We start from the raw sequence: 16,615 nt of genomic DNA, 5'->3' as shown, positions 1-16,615 counted from the left end.
AGATTTCTATAGGAAACCTGTTACATTTTAAGTATTGTATCTTTTAATTCCATTAGTATAAAACATATCAAAGTACAAAAGGTTAAAAGATACCTGTGACATGACTTCCAGACTCCAACTATCGGCCATGCTAATTGGCTGCGTAGGATTGGTAGGGATTTTGCTGTTTTTCTCAGATGGCCGCAGCAAGGTTGGGCCAAACACAGTAGCCAGGTTATGCAGGGACATCTTATTCACACTCTCCTTCTCGGCCACCCTGAATCAAATTACAGATGTCAGAAAACAATTTTTCACCTTTGTTCATCCTTCTCACTGCTGTGGATTTCCTGCAAACTCTTTGCAGTCAATTGCGGTCTACATGAACAAGCACCAGTGATGGGTGCATGGCATTTTTTTTTTTTTTGGGCAGGTTTCCTGATGGTGAGAACAGTGGACCGTGCCTGCATAATAGGTGTTGAAATGGCTACTTACAGTCTTCACTGGAAGACCCTCTAACAGGGTGACAACAAAGAAGCACAACTAGGAGACAGGGACAGTGCACTGTCACTCTTCAGCAGCAAGATAGTATATTCAACAGAGCAGTTTTGGTCGGGTTTATATACACTTTAAGGGGTGTATTTATACAAATTTTGAATAGCAACTCACTCAACGAAGGTACATACACATTCATTCTGTGCAAATAGGGAAAACATGTTATTAGGCCATTTACTATCCTGGTTGAATGTTTGCAATTAATTTACCACATTTGGCTATTAGATAGTGCTATTTAAATATATACAGTATCTCACAAAAGTGAGTACACCCCTCACATTTTTTTTTAAGTATTTTATTATAATTTTTCATGTGACAACACTGAAGAATAGTGATGGACGAACTTCCGACGGGACGTTTCGCGAACGCGAAACGCGAACGGACACAAACGTTCGCGAAAACGACCGTTCGCCGCGGGCTCCATTGACTTCAATGGGAGGCGAATTTCGCAAACCTTTAGGTCGAATTTGCGGCCACGGGGTAATTATTAGGGGGTAGCACGTAGTCCCACCACCTGGACAATAGCATAATACATGTATGAGGTGAATTTGGGATCGATAACTACAAGCATTTTTTTTTTATTTGGGAAATTGTTCTGACAATTCAGGACTATGGAGCTAATGAAGGCAATGGAGGAGAGGGAAGGTCAGGGACCAGGGTAGGCAAACAAGAGGGTGCAGGAGATACAGAGCACTGACAGCAGCACCGTAATACAGAGCACTGACATCAGCACCGTGACATACAGCGCTGACAGCAGCTCCGTGACATACAGCGCTGACAGCAGCTCCGTGACATACAGCGCTGACAGCATCTCCGTGACATACAGCGCTGACAGCAGCTCCGTGACATACAGCGCTGACAGCAGCTCCGTGACATACAGCGCTGACAGCAGCACCGTGACATACAGCGCTGACAGCAGCTCCGTGACATACAGCGCTGACAGCAGCTCCGTGACATACAGCGCTGACAGCAGCTCCGTGACATACAGCACTGACAGCAGCTCCGTGACATACAGCGCTGACAGCAGCTCCGTGACATACAGCGCTGACAGCAGCACCGTGACATACAGCGCTGACAGCAGCTCCGTGACATACAGCGCTGACAGCAGCTCCGTGACATACAGCACTGACAGCAGCTCCGTGACATACAGCGCTGACAGCAGCTCCGTGACATACAGCGCTGACAGCAGCACCGTGACATACAGCGCTGACAGCAGCTCCGTGACATACAGCGCTGACAGCAGCTCCGTGACATACAGCGCTGACAGCAGCTCCGTGACATACAGCGCTGACAGCAGCTCCGTGACATACAGCGCTGACAGCAGCTCCGTGACATACAGCGCTGACAGCAGCTCCGTGACATACAGCGCTGACAGCAGCTCCGTGACATACAGCGCTGACAGCAGCACCGTGACATACAGCGCTGACAGCAGCTCCGTGACATACAGCGCTGACAGCAGCACCGTGACATACAGCGCTGACAGCAGCTCCGTGACATACAGCGCTGACAGCAGCTCCGTGACATACAGCACTGACAGCAGCTCCGTGACATACAGCGCTGACAGCAGCTCCGTGACATACAGCGCTGACAGCAGCACCGTGACATACAGCGCTGACAGCAGCTCCGTGACATACAGCGCTGACAGCAGCTCCGTGACATACAGCGCTGACAGCAGCTCCGTGACATACAGCGCTGACAGCAGCTCCGTGACATACAGCGCTGACAGCAGCTCCGTGACATACAGCGCTGACAGCAGCTCCGTGACATACAGCGCTGACAGCAGCTCCGTGACATACAGCGCTGACAGCAGCACCGTGACATACAGCGCTGACAGCAGCTCCGTGACATACAGCGCTGACAGCAGCTCCGTGACATACAGCGCTGACAGCAGCACCGTGACATACAGCGCTGACAGCAGCTCCGTGACATACAGCGCTGACAGCAGCTCCGTGACATACAGCGCTGACAGCAGCTCCGTGACATACAGCGCTGACAGCAGCTCCGTGACATACAGCGCTGACAGCAGCTCCGTGACATACAGCGCTGACAGCAGCTCCGTGACATACAGCGCTGACAGCAGCTCCGTGACATACAGCGCTGACAGCAGCTCCGTGACATACAGCGCTGACAGCAGCTCCGTGACATACAGCGCTGACAGCAGCTCCGTGACATACAGCGCTGACAGCAGCTCCGTGACATACAGCGCTGACAGCAGCTCCGTGACATACAGCGCTGACAGCAGCTCCGTGACATACAGCGCTGACAGCAGCACCGTAAGCAGCCCCAGGAGGAAGTCAGCACAGCACAGGGATGGTGTGATCCCCTCATAATAAGAACCCCCAGGAGGAAGTCAGCACAGCACAGGGATGGTGGGAGCCCCTCATAATAAGAACACCCAGGAGGAAGTCAGCACAGCACAGGGATGGTGGGAACCCCTCATAATAAGCAGCCCCAGTAGAAATATGACACCGCTCAACCTCTTCAAAGAGGAGGGTAGGGGCATATAGTACGGTGTGCTTTTTTGGGTCAGGGAAGTGAGCCAAATGAATTAAGAAGGTCTGTGTGCTTGATTCCAAAAATTGTTTATAGACATATACATGGTCTACTGATCACATGTGTTGAATTCCTCCGAGATCCATGCCTCATTCATTTTTAGAAATGTGAGGTAGTTAACACTGTGGTGAGCTAGGCGAGTACGCTTATCGGTCACAATCCCCCCTGCTGCGCTGAACGTCCTTTCGGACAGGACACTGGATGAGGGGCAAGCCAACAGTTCGATTGCAAATTGGGCAAGCTCTGGCCAGAGGTCAAGCCTGCCCACCCAGTAGTCTAGGGGTTCATCACTCCTCAGAGCGTCCACATCGGCCGTTAACCCAATGTAGTCGGACACCTGACGGTCTAGGCGTTCCCTGATGCTGGATCCGGATGACACCTGTCGATGGGTCGGCTGAAAGAATGACCTCATATCCGAAGTCACCAACACATCTTCAAACCGGCCTCTTCTTGCAGGCGCTGTTGGATTGGTACCCGCAAATCCTTCTCTGGGAGTGGGAATTGCTCCTCTGCCAGCGCACGCAAAAGCAGAATGCAGCATTTCTCGAAGCAAGGCCTGGAAGTGCTGCATTCTGACAGCCCTCTGCGACGGCGGTAACATTTCCGCCATTTTGTGTTTGTACCGGGGGTCTAAGTACGTTGCCACCCAGTACTGGTCCTTGACCCTCATGCTTTTTATACGGGGGTCCCTATTAAAACACTGGAGCATGAAGGCCCCCATTTGCACTAAAGTGGAAGCGGTGTGGTGGCCTGGCTCCTGCTCATCATCCAGGATAATGTCGTCCTCTTCATTCTCCTCTCCCCATCCTCGCACAACAGGGATCCCAGAAAGGTTTAAAGCATGCTCTTCTTGCTCCTGCTCATCCGCCCCGGCACCATCCTCCTCTGACTCCTCATCAGACTCCTGTTGTTGACTTGTCTCAGATAGAGTAGCCCCCCCTGGGAATTCATCCAGCATTGCGACTTCCTCATCTTCCCGCTCCTGCTCCTCCACAGCCTGATCAATGACACGACGCAATGCACGCTCCAGAAAGAAGGCATAAGGTACCATGTCACTGATGGCGCCATGGCTGCGACTGACCAGTTTGGTGATCTCCTCAAATGGCCGCAGAAGTCTGCATGTGTCGCGCATGAGCAGCCACTGGCGCGGTGAAAAAAAACCCAGCTCCCCAGAACCGTTTCTTTCGCAGAGTTCATACAGGTAGACGTTAACTGCACGTTTCTGCTGGAGCAGCCTATCAAGCATATAGAAGGTTGAGTTCCATCGCGTCGGGCAATCGCAAATAAGACGTCTGACCGGCAGATGGTGTCGCCGCTGAATGTCAGCAAGGCGAGCCATGGCCGTGTAAGATCTTCTGAAATGGGCCGAGATTTTCCTTGCCTGCCGCAAGATGTCCTGGACCCCAGGGTATTTGACAAGGAATCGCTGCACGACCAAGTTTAAGACGTGTGCCATGCACGGCACGTGCGTGATTTTGCCCTGTTTCAATGCGCTAAGCAGATTGGCACCGTTGTCACACACCACTTTACCAACTGTCAAATTGAGCGGTGTTAGCCACTCATCTGCCTGTGAACGCAAAGCTGAAAGGAGTGCCGGGCCAGTGTGGCTCTTTGCTTCCAGGCACAACAGACGCAGCACGGCATGGCAACGTCTCACCTGGCATGTGGAATAGGTTCTGGGGAGCTTGGGCGGTGCAGTGGAAGAGACGCTAGCAGCGGAAAAGGAGGAGGCAGCTGAGGAGGAGAGGGAGGAGGATGGAGTAGGAGGAGGAGAAGAAGAGTCAGGCCTGCATGCAATCCGTGGCGGTAAAACCAAATCTACACGGGTGCCACGGGTTACATGCTTGACGGCCGTCAGAAGGTTCACCCAGTGGGCAGTAAAACTGATATACCTTCCCTGCCCGTGTTTGCTAGACCACGTGTCTGTGGTCAGATGTATCTTGGCACCGACACTGTGTGCCAGAGATACATTCACTTGCCGCTGAACATGGCCATATAGCTCTGGGATGCCCTTCTCTGAGAAATACTTCCTTCCTGGGACCTTCCATTGTGGTGTTCCAATGGCCACAAATTTGCGAAAGGCCTCCGAGTCCACCAGTTTATATGGCAGTAGTTGGCGGGCTATGAGTTCTGACAAGCCAGCCGCCAACCGTTGGGCAAGAGGGTTATCCGGCGTCATCATTTTTTTACGCTCAAACATTAGGCCCACGGAAGCCTGCCTTTTTGCAGAAAAATGTGAGCTTGGCGTGATGGAAGGTGGAGTGGAGGACAATTGTGAGGAGAGAGGAGAAGGAGAAGTAGAAGACGAGGCTGGACGGTGAGAGCCTGCAGTGTGGCTTTGTGTGTTCCGTTGCTCCCACTGGGCTCGGTGATGGCTGCTCATGTGCCTTCTTAAGGCGGTCGTCCCTAGGTGAGTATTGGGCTTACCGCGACTAACGCGTTGACTGCAAAGATTGCAGATGGCAACGCTATTGTCAGCAGCGGACACGTTAAAAAAAGCCCACACTGCGGAGCCATGTGCCGGTGTCCTGGGAGCGCCAGATGTGACCGTACATGGTCGATGACTCGCTCCTGATACATTTGCAGTCTGCTTTGTCCCTGCTGTGCAATGTAAGTCATTGCTGCTTCTCCTCCCTATCTGCTGGTCCATATCTCCCTCTGAACTCCCCTCCTCTTCCTCTCTTGTGGGCACCCACGTGACATCACTAGACACGTCATCATCAACGTCACCTTCCCCACCGCTATAAGTAGAGTAGGCAGCAACACCGGGGACCAACCTCCTCCTTGGGCTGATCTGGGTACTGGCGTCAGACTGCTGAGTAGCGCTTGTTGCTACCTCCTCTTCCTGATCCAATACCAAGAGTGGCTGCGCATCAGAAATGTCCTCTTGATATGGATCGGAAAATAATTCCAGTGACTCAAGCGGAAGGTATGTGGTGGTGGTGGTGGTGGTCGTGTTGTTGGTGGTAGTGTCTTTGGGGGTGCACATAGCAGAGAGTGAAGAAGAGGGTGCAGATCGAGAGGATGAGGAGGGTGCAGAAGAGTAAGGCTGAGCGAGCCACTCAACCAAGTCTGGTGCATCCTTTAAAGTAATTGAACGCACCTTCTGCAACTTCCCACTTTGGCTCAAGCCTGTTGCTCCTGCCCTACCCCTACCACCCCTGCGGAAGGGCCTGCCTCTTCCTCTGCATGTCATTTTTTAAATGACCCTGTGACAAAACTCTTAGTCCCTATACCGCTGAAGGACTGCTGCAGTATAGGTGAGCGGTCAGCAGTGGTGCACGTCAACCCTATCTATTGTGGACCTATAGCGGTCCTTACAGAACAGCAGACTGTACCGCACTCAAGCCTATGTACCGTAGCACCCTATACCAAGTTACCAGTCCTTATAAGAACTTTTGTGGACCAAGCAGGTTGTGTATTAGTGTTTAGCAGACTGTACGTCAGTCCCTATACCGCTGAAGGACTGCTGCAGTATAGGGCAGCGGTCAGCAGTGGTGCACGTCAACCCTATCTATTGTGGACCGATAGCGGTCCTTACAGAACAGCAGACTGTACCGCACTCAAGCCTATGTACCGTAGCACCCTATACCAAGTTACCAGTCCTTATAAGAACTTTTGTGGACCAAGCAGGTTGTGTATTAGTGTTTAGCAGACTGTACGTCAGTCCCTATACCGCTGAAGGACTGCTGCAGTATAGGGCAGCGGTCAGCAGTGGTGCACGTCAACCCTATCTATTGTGGACCGATAGCGGTCCTTACAGAACAGCAGACTGTACCGCACTCAAGCCTATGTACCGTAGCACCCTATACCAAGTTACCAGTCCTTATAAGAACTTTTGTGGAACAAGCAGGTTGTGTGTTAGTGATTAGCAGACTGTACGTCAGTCCCTATACCAATGAAGGACTGCTGCAGTATAGGGCAGCGGTCAGCAGTAGTGCACGGCAACCCTATGTATTGTGGACCGATAGCGGTCCTTACAGAACAGCAGACTGTACCGCACTCAAGCCTATGTACCGTAGCACCCTATACCAAGTTACCAGTCCTTATAAGAACTTTTGTGGACCAAGCAGGTTGTGTATTAGTGTTTAGCAGACTGTACGTCAGTCCCTATACCGCTGAAGGACTGCTGCAGTATAGGGCAGCGGTCAGCAGTGGTGCACGTCAACCCTATGTATTGTGGACCGATAGCGGTCCTTACAGAACAGCAGACTGTAACGCACTCAGGCCTATGTACCGTAGCACCCTATACCAAGTTACCAGTCCTTATAAGAACTTTTGTGGACCAAGCAGGTTGTGTGTTAGTGATTAGCAGACTGTACGTCAGTCCCTATACCGCTGAAGGACTGCTGCAGTATAGGGCAGCGGTCAGCAGTAGTGCACGGCAACCCTATGTATTGTGGACCGATAGCGGTCCTTACAGAACAGCAGACTGTAACGCACTCAGGCCTATGTACCGTAGCACCCTATACCAAGTTACCAGTCCTTATAAAAACTTTTGTGGACCAAGCAGGTTGTGTGTTAGTGTTTAGCAGACTGTGCGTCAGTCCCTATACCGCTGAAGGACTGCTGCAGTATAGGGCAGCGGTCAGCAGTGGTGCACGTCAACCCTATCTATTGTGGACCGATAGCGGTCCTTACAGAACAGCAGACTGTACCGCACTCAAGCCTATGTACCGTAGCACCCTATACCAAGTTACCAGTCCTTATAAGAACTTTTGTGGACCAAGCAGGTTGTGTATTAGTGTTTAGCAGACTGTACGTCAGTCCCTATACCGCTGAAGGACTGCTGCAGTATAGGGCAGCGGTCAGCAGTGGTGCACGTCAACCCTATCTATTGTGGACCGATAGCGGTCCTTACAGAACAGCAGACTGTACCGCACTCAAGCCTATGTACCGTAGCACCCTATACCAAGTTACCAGTCCTTATAAGAACTTTTGTGGACCAAGCAGGTTGTGTATTAGTGTTTAGCAGACTGTACGTCAGTCCCTATACCGCTGAAGGACTGCTGCAGTATAGGGCAGCGGTCAGCAGTGGTGCACGTCAACCCTATCTATTGTGGACCGATAGCGGTCCTTACAGAACAGCAGACTGTACCGCACTCAAGCCTATGTACCGTAGCACCCTATACCAAGTTACCAGTCCTTATAAGAACTTTTGTGGAACAAGCAGGTTGTGTGTTAGTGATTAGCAGACTGTACGTCAGTCCCTATACCAATGAAGGACTGCTGCAGTATAGGGCAGCGGTCAGCAGTAGTGCACGGCAACCCTATGTATTGTGGACCGATAGCGGTCCTTACAGAACAGCAGACTGTACCGCACTCAAGCCTATGTACCGTAGCACCCTATACCAAGTTACCAGTCCTTATAAGAACTTTTGTGGACCAAGCAGGTTGTGTGTTAGTGATTAGCAGACTGTACGTCAGTCCCTATACCAATGAAGGACTGCTGCAGTATAGGGCAGCGGTCAGCAGTAGTGCACGGCAACCCTATGTATTGTGGACCGATAGCGGTCCTTACAGAACAGCAGACTGTACCGCACTCAAGCCTATGTACCGTAGCACCCTATACCAAGTTACCAGTCCTTATAAGAACTTTTGTGGACCAAGCAGGTTGTGTGTTAGTGATTAGCAGACTGTACGTCAGTCCCTATACCAATGAAGGACTGCTGCAGTATAGGGCAGCGGTCAGCAGTAGTGCACGGCAACCCTATGTATTGTGGACCGATAGCGGTCCTTACAGAACAGCAGACTGTACCGCACCCAAGCCTATGTACCGTAGCACCCTAGACAGACCAAGTTACCAGTCCTGATAAAGAGCTTTGTGGAACAAGTGAGTTGTGAATGATTAGCAGACTGCAGCAGAAGGGCAGCAGTCAAGTATAATATTCTTTCTATATTTGGAAGAAAGAATATTATACGTGTACAAGCCTATTACCGTACCACTGATACCAGTCCTGAAAAGAACCTTTGTGGAACTAATAGTAACAGCAAGTCTTTAAAATTATCCTCACTGCCTGACACACTGCTTCCTGCCTGTCCCTATACAAATTGGCAAAAAAGAGTAGGCTGGAACGATTAGCTGGAACAGCTCTTTTGTGGACCTGATAGTAACAGCTAATGATGATGATGATGATGATGATGAAGAAAGACTAATCTGGCTGAGCTGTCCCTAAAATAGCAGCATACAGCGCTCTGTCCCTTTATCTAAACTGACAAAAGAAACTCAGGCTGCTGACCTAACACCTATACCAGTCCTGAAAAGAACTTTTGTGTACCAAATAGCTAGCGTTTTCTCTGTCCCTACTCCACACAGGATCCTTTCCCTACAGTGACAGAAGAAAGAATGTAAAATGGCCACCGGATCGGGTGTATTTATAGGTTAGGGGGAATGTCCAAGTGTCCATGAGCTGTCATGTCTCAATTGGTTGTCCTGTAACACATGATAAACGTGTCACGAAAGGTTAAAGTTCTTGTATACATTAAACACGTAAGTCCGCCGGGGCGAACGACGGAAAAAGGCGTTCGAACCCGCGGACGGCGAAAGTCGGAAATTCGCCGCGAAACGACCGCCGGGCGAACCGTTCGGCCATCACTACTGAAGAAATTACACTTTGCTATAATGTAAAGTAGTGAGTTTACAGCTTGTATAGCAGTGTACATTTGCCGTCCCCTCAAAATAACTCACCGCACAGCCATTAATGTCTAAACCGCTGGCAACAAAAGTGAGTACACCCCTAATGCCTCTTTCACATGACCGATCCGTTCAGGTCCTCCTGTCAAGTTTTTTAGTCGGACCGGAACGGATGCTCCACAGAGGTCTATGGAGCGTTGGATGTCAGCAGTGACATGTCCGCTGACATCCGACCTGCTCCGATCCAAAAAGGTGTGACGGAGGAAAAACCTACTTTTCCATCCGTCTACGGATCGGATGACGACGGACTCTGTGGTCCGTTGTCATCCGATCTCCCATAGAGGAGAGCGGCGCTCTGACAGGTCTGTCCCTGCGCAGTGTGCAGAGACGGACCTGTCATCTTCCTGCTCAGCGACAGAGCATCCCCGCTGAGCAAGCGGATATCCACGGGGCGTGTCATCACGGATCCGTCCTGTGTGAAAGAGCCCTTCGTGAAAATGTCCAAATTGGGCCCAATTAGCCATTTTACCTCCCCGGTGTCACTCATTAGTGTTACAAGGTTTCAGATGTGAATGGGGAGCAGGTGTGTTAAATTTGGTGTTATTGCTCTCACTCTCTCATACTGGTCACTGGAAGTTCAATATGGCACCTCATAGCAAAGAACTCTGAGGATCTAAAAAAAAAAGAATTGTATCTATCTATAGATATATATTATATGATGGTAAGCATTTGGCCACTAAATGGTGCAAATTATCATTAGAAATTCGGATATTTTGTGCCATTGAAGTGCCAAAATCAGTATTTTCCATTTTTAAATCACTGCAAAACATTTGACCAGCACAGGAAATGGCAGAAAGAACATTCGTTTTTTGCATGTACATGCACTTTCCCTGGGTGAATTACAGTGAAAATTTTCTATAAATACACTCCTAATGCTCTATTCCTCTATTAAACATTTTAAATGTCAGGCAGAATTTTATACATTTGTTTGGTGATGTGGATAAATAAGCTTCCCTCTCCTAAAGACAATTTTTTTCTTTTTTAACCACAATATTTTAGTGCAAAGTGCAAATGGCCCACCATAACAGGTTATGATATATATGGGGTAGGTTTAGAAATGGTTATTCTGTCTACTAATTCCAACATTTGCCCATATGTGGCTTTACAAAATCCCTGCGGTGATAACATACCCAGTCAAATGCTATAGTTACGTACAGAGCTATCACATTTACCTTTTGAGGTGGTCCAGTAGAAACAGGAAAGTGAGTAGGCTGGGCTCTGGTAGAGACAACAGCAAGTTCAACATACAGCTCTCTTTGGCCACAGGATCAGATAATGCTGAAAAAAAATAACCTAATTAATAGAGCTTGATAAAACATGCAGTAACTATTTTTAATAAATCTTGAACAATAAGGAACCACTTTTAAAATGTAGATTACTGAGCCTTACCAACTCCTTCAACAAAGTTGGGATACAGTTCATCTGTGAAAAGTGGTGCTGGGAGTTCCCGAAAATACAACTTGAGGGTTCCAGCAATGGCATTAACATCCATGTCACTCATCATAACAGACACATCTTTGTTATCTAAAGGGATAAAGATAAAATAACAGTGTACACACCTCATACCACCATAGCGTCATCTATCATCAGTTTTTCACTCAGTACTGTATAATTCAAGACATATTAAAAACAAAGTGATAAAGCCATTCGCAGGAGCTCACAATTTAATAATGCGTCTCTGATTCTGTCTCTAAAGGGTTTCAGTGCCAGATGCTGTAGTTCACCCAACTTGTGTGTTTTCTTTTGTCGTTATGCTCTGCATTTCTGATCTCGGTTTCCATTAAAAGGAGAAGTCTGGCTTTTTTCCCTATTCATAATTACCAAGGTGGATGCAGCATCGGTGGATGCTGCATCTGTCCCCCACTATCTCTGCGCTAAGAACCAAGCCATCGAACACTGCCGGTGGCTCGGTTCTCTCGGGTTCCGAGAGAAGAGATGCTGACTGTCAATCAGCAGCTCTCCTGCACGCTCATTGAAGCGTTGAGCTGTGGAGGGGCGGGGAGCGGCTGTCTCAGCAGCTCGCAGAGACTGCCATCAGTCCAGGCACCTGGCGGATCCAGACTTCCGAAGTCTGGATGACGCGATGCCTGGACTGAACTTTATGTCAGAGAGAGGACTTCAGACAGCTCTCTGCTGAAAACATGTCACAGGAGTGTAAAACTAATTGCAAAACCTTAGGAGAAGCCCAGGCTGGATTTCTCCCTTAATCCTTTTGCTTTTTTACACGTTTTTTTCACTTAAAAGTCCCCTATGTGATATAATTTTGTTTAGACAATTTATTTTGAATGAGACATCATGGGTTTATTTGACCCCTGATGTCTCACCTGTCTTCCACTGAAGCTAAAGGTGGCACAAAAACCACGCTCCATTAACTTCTTCCTTGGCTACAGAGGTTGGTGAAAGTGACAGCCCAACCCAGAAGTGATGAAATGTGCATCACTTCCATGTTCATTTTAGCTGCAATACCAGCCAACAGTCAGCCCCCACTGCTGCTGACGTATGAAATATCTCAGAGGCAGCGAATAGGTTAAATCCCAATTAAAGGCTCGCATATTTGTATGGTTATATGGCCCTGTAATTAACTCAAATTTTATAGCTTGTTGGATTTTGCTTGGAAACGCTTTAAAGTACCTTTTATTCTCTCACTCTCACCTTCTTACCTGCTTCCTTTTCTTGCCCTTCCACTGCAATGGTGTGCACTGGCACAGCTGAGCATAAGCCAGACCCCACAGCACATATGTCTTTAAAGACTTGTACTACAGAGAAGCAGAGGGGGTGTGTCAGACCAGTTCTATTACTAAGCCGGTCACACCTCTGCGACTTGTCATGCGATTTGACATTTTCAAATTGCACGACAAGTCGCACCCTATTTTGCGTATTGGACTCTGTCAAATCGATTTTGAAAGTAGCTCCTGCCCTACTTTTTGCAAGTTCAGTTGTGCCTTGTATAGACATCTGTGCATGAAGTCGCACAGATGTCTTCCAAAGTTGCACCTGAAGTAGCACTGAAATGCTACTTTGAAATCATGCTACGAGTGAAGTAGCATGATTTCAATGTCACAATCGCCGTGACAGGGGTCTGAGTGTACTAAGTAACTCTAGTGCCTATTGGACTGCACAGTCACTCTCACGTGATGTAACAGGAAAGTAAAGGTAAGACTAGGGTAGCCTGTAGATGGGCTGTTTTTTTTTTTCAATTAGCAAGCGGACTGCTGGAAAAAACAAATTTGGATTCCCTCATGTACACAAGTGAGGTGGTTTGAGGAATCACCCCCACTGTGCTATTTTATCCTGACAGTGGGGACTCCTCTGCAGTCAAAATTCTATGATCAGCACTGCAGCCACTGATTGCCTACAAATTTGCCTACAAATTGTCCTACATTCCTGTTCGAAAGCAGTCGATCATTAGATTGGCTTCAGTCAAGTGGCCATAGATGAATCAAAATTTGTCTCTCTGCAAAATGGCAGAATTTAGATCCATCTATGGCTAGCTTAAGAAAATCAAGGTTATCAGCACATGGTCTGACTGTACACCTACTTGAATCAAATGCATTCTTCAAGGCTTGAATGTCAGTGGCTACCCCCGATACACGGTAGATTCCGACTTCTTCCATGCCACGTCTCTCAATTTCCTCCACGCACTGTCGTACTATATATGGCACTTTGGAACGCTCCCTCCTTAGGAAACAAACATTTATGTAAATTTGATGCATAGATAAATACTTCTCATCAAAAGGAAGAAGATGGAAATGTGTACTTCAATGTTCACAATTAACTTACTTGGTAACAACGCCAATTTTCACTCCAAACACCCCGGTCTGTTTTCGTGAGGGAAGACGCTTTAGGCTGAACTCTCGGCTTGTGAACTTCAGTGACAACTTGACCTCTATCTATAGGAAAAATGGTCAGTTATCTGAGGATAGCGAGAGGTTTAAAATATCAGGGTTGAGGGTAATATGTAATTGGGAAAACAAGGCTACACAGAGGAACAGAAAAATCCTAGACGGGGCTATGTGGGGCAAAATGTATTTAATTAAAATTTGGCCACTATTTATGAAATAAAAATTTATCAAATACAGCTTGTGGGGGACAAATGCATCCACATATCTGCATTAATATCTGCTACTTACCCCATTCATAGACACAACTGAACGTTGCCAATCCTTCCCCATGACCATGTTGGGGTCCAGCTAGAAAGCAAGCCAAAACAGAGCTGGTCAAGGCAGGGTAGGCTAAATGTTACACAATTCAAGGGTCAGTTTGTCGCACCCAAATAAAAAAAGCTCTTCGACATAAAAGAAAAGTTTTAAAATGTTAGCCAGCAGAATTTTTGCATGAACTTGGTAATATGGCTCCAGCTTAGAAGGAGCTGTAAAGCAGGCACAGTTAAAGTGCAAAGGACACCCTCCCAGAATAAACTGACCGAGCTGTAGCCGTGGCTGTACAATGCACTTGGGCTCTGCAAGAAGGGGGCATTCGGCAGGAGCCAAGAGCGCCGGTAAGGGACCAGAAAAGAGGAGGATCCAGGCTGCTCTGTGCAAAAAACTATTTCACAGAGCAGGTAAGTATAACATGTTTTAATATTTTTAAAGAAAAAAAAAGAAAACAACAAAAACTTTAGCATCACTTTAAGTAGTTAGTAGGGTCATAGTAAATCTGTGTCATTACTCCTGCATTGCCTTTGAGTAAGATTGGTAAATCTGCACCACAGTATATCATAAAACATTCTTTGATTCACTGACTGCGTTTTCTTATCTTTGCCGATTTTTACAAGGTGCTTACCTGTACTTGACCTTTTGCCACCATACGTTCACTACACTCCCCTCCATCCTCCCTTATAGGCCGGTTCTTGTTGTAGAACTTTTCATAGCAAAGTATGCGCAGCGTCTGAGACCCCTCAAGTTCGATTTCAAATTCCTATGTGTAAATAAAGCAAAAGCACAGAATGAACTGATGAACCTGTATCAATTTTTTTGAATGTAATTTGATGGTAATCTCTAGTTGCACAATGCTGGAAACACCCAGGAAAGAATTCTCAGCAGTGGCTGTTAAAAAAAAACCTTCTGCCTTTACTATCTTAATGCATTCTATGCATTAAGATAAAAAAAAAGAACTTTCTGTGTACATCAGCCTCCCTAATACATGCCTGAGCCCATCTCGATCCAGTGATATTGCACAAGAGACTCGGCTGTCTGGGAATCTCTCTCCTTATTGGCTGAGATGCACAGAGGGCGCCATTGGCTCCCGCTGCTGTCAAAGTCAGTGAGCCAATGAGGGGGGGTGGGCAGAATAATGGCTCTGTGCCACCATAGCAAGCGGCTTGCTGTGGGGGCACTCGGCAGGAGGAAGGGGCCAGGAGCTTCGAAGAGGGACCAGAGAAGATGAGGATCAGGGCTGCTCTGCAAATCCACTGCACAGAGCAGGTTATTTTTTAATTAAAAAAAACAAAGGACTTTAGTATCACTTTATTATATAACTTGTATATATTACTTGTTTTGCTTTCTGAAGCAGTCAAGCAGTGTTAATTTTGACATCAAATTTTAGTCATAGTCTTGACTAAAATGTCATTTTAGTCGTATTTTAGTCATCTGAATTGTTTTACTTTTTGTTGTATTTTAGTCGACTAAAATCTCCAGTACATTTAAGTCTACTAAAATCCAGTGGGTTTAGTTAAATTGTAATGCGTTATTTAAGCATTTCTCTAGAATTGCCAAACTCATTATATAACCCTAGAGTAAAAATCTAATAACATGTTATTATTTATTGCATTAAGGTTTGAACGTGCACTACAGACAGTTGTAATATAGAACGTCTTCATAAATAAAAGTTTCATAAACAAACAAAAATATTGCTTTTTGACAAACAGAAGTGAAACTTTAAAATATAAAAAGAAAACCAAAAAAAAACTGTAAACTGCATTGGCTGTACTGTCTTTGAACATATTACCTGAATATAATACCAACCACTTGTTGACTGCCTAACTGGGAAAATACATGATTACTTTGACATTAAATGCCGGGGTTATGGCTGCAACTAGATGCCATAACCTCTGTAATTTACTTTTCCCTTAGGAAAGGTGGTCTTTCATATAAAAGTGGTCCCTGTGGTGGATTTGCCACCCCCCGCCGCTTCCCGGTAGTTCCATTACCGTTCACTGAGCCCGGGAACCATCTGGCAGTGTCTTGCCATAGAGATAAGCAATGGTATGATGGCCGCCGCTCATCTCTATGCCCTTGGAGGAAAAGAGCGACGTCATGACTTCACTTCTGGTTCTCGGGTCATGTAAATGTGTTTTTTTTTTCTTGGAGCAAAAGATATTTTTTTCTTTTATCTTTTGCTTTTAAGGGTAGGGGAGAGATTTGGGGTCTTTTAGATTTATTTATTCATAAAGTGGACCTCTCATGCTGCATTATTAGCACAAGAGATGTTTAAATTCTTTGTGATAGCAACAAAAGTGATAAATATATATTTTTTTAAAGGGGCAGTTATTCTGGGTCTGTGATTCTGAAATTATTAAAGAGGAACTATAGCTGTTGCCAAAAATATAAAACAAAGGATAAATCAGCAGTCTTCCTGCAGCTGAGCTATTCCCCTTTATGGACCGACCACATCTGGTTTTGGACTGTGTCTCCATACTATCATCTTGATAGAGAAGGGGGTGATCAGATCAAGAAGTAGCAGTAGGAGGTGCAAAATTCCCAAAAAGAATTAAGTGCTTGGAGATGCATGTCCTTACATACAGCTTTTTCTCCATCAAAAAGAACGGCAAGCAGCATAATAGAGTCATCTCAAATCCCGGGAGACTTTGGCACAGTGCCAGAGATCTGACGCTGCAAA

At 46.9% G+C, this 16,615-nt stretch overlaps 1 protein-coding gene across 2 annotated transcripts in view; it reads right to left on the bottom strand.

The window, feature by feature from the left end:
- The window catches only part of BCR (BCR activator of RhoGEF and GTPase), a 96,378-nt gene that overhangs the window by 3,911 nt on the left and 75,852 nt on the right, over window positions 1–16,615 (bottom strand). For both annotated transcript variants that reach the window (XM_077461532.1, XM_077461533.1), the window contains exons 16-22: window positions 14,561–14,695; window positions 13,909–13,968; window positions 13,559–13,668; window positions 13,317–13,456; window positions 11,168–11,302; window positions 10,951–11,056; window positions 94–256 (exon numbers count right to left, since the gene is read on the bottom strand). In XM_077461532.1, the coding sequence (XP_077317658.1) occupies window positions 94–256; window positions 10,951–11,056; window positions 11,168–11,302; window positions 13,317–13,456; window positions 13,559–13,668; window positions 13,909–13,968; window positions 14,561–14,695 (849 nt within the window). The remainder of the gene's footprint in view (window positions 1–93; window positions 257–10,950; window positions 11,057–11,167; window positions 11,303–13,316; window positions 13,457–13,558; window positions 13,669–13,908; window positions 13,969–14,560; window positions 14,696–16,615) is intronic.

Source organism: Lithobates pipiens, unplaced genomic scaffold (assembly GCF_037356315.1).
Source record: "Lithobates pipiens isolate NorthernLeopardFrog02 unplaced genomic scaffold, aLitPip1_a1.2 Scaffold_3, whole genome shotgun sequence".
Taxonomy (NCBI): domain Eukaryota; kingdom Metazoa; phylum Chordata; class Amphibia; order Anura; family Ranidae; genus Lithobates; species Lithobates pipiens.
The sequence above is the reverse complement of the archived record's forward strand: the minus strand, read 5'-3'. Positions and strand labels throughout refer to the sequence as shown.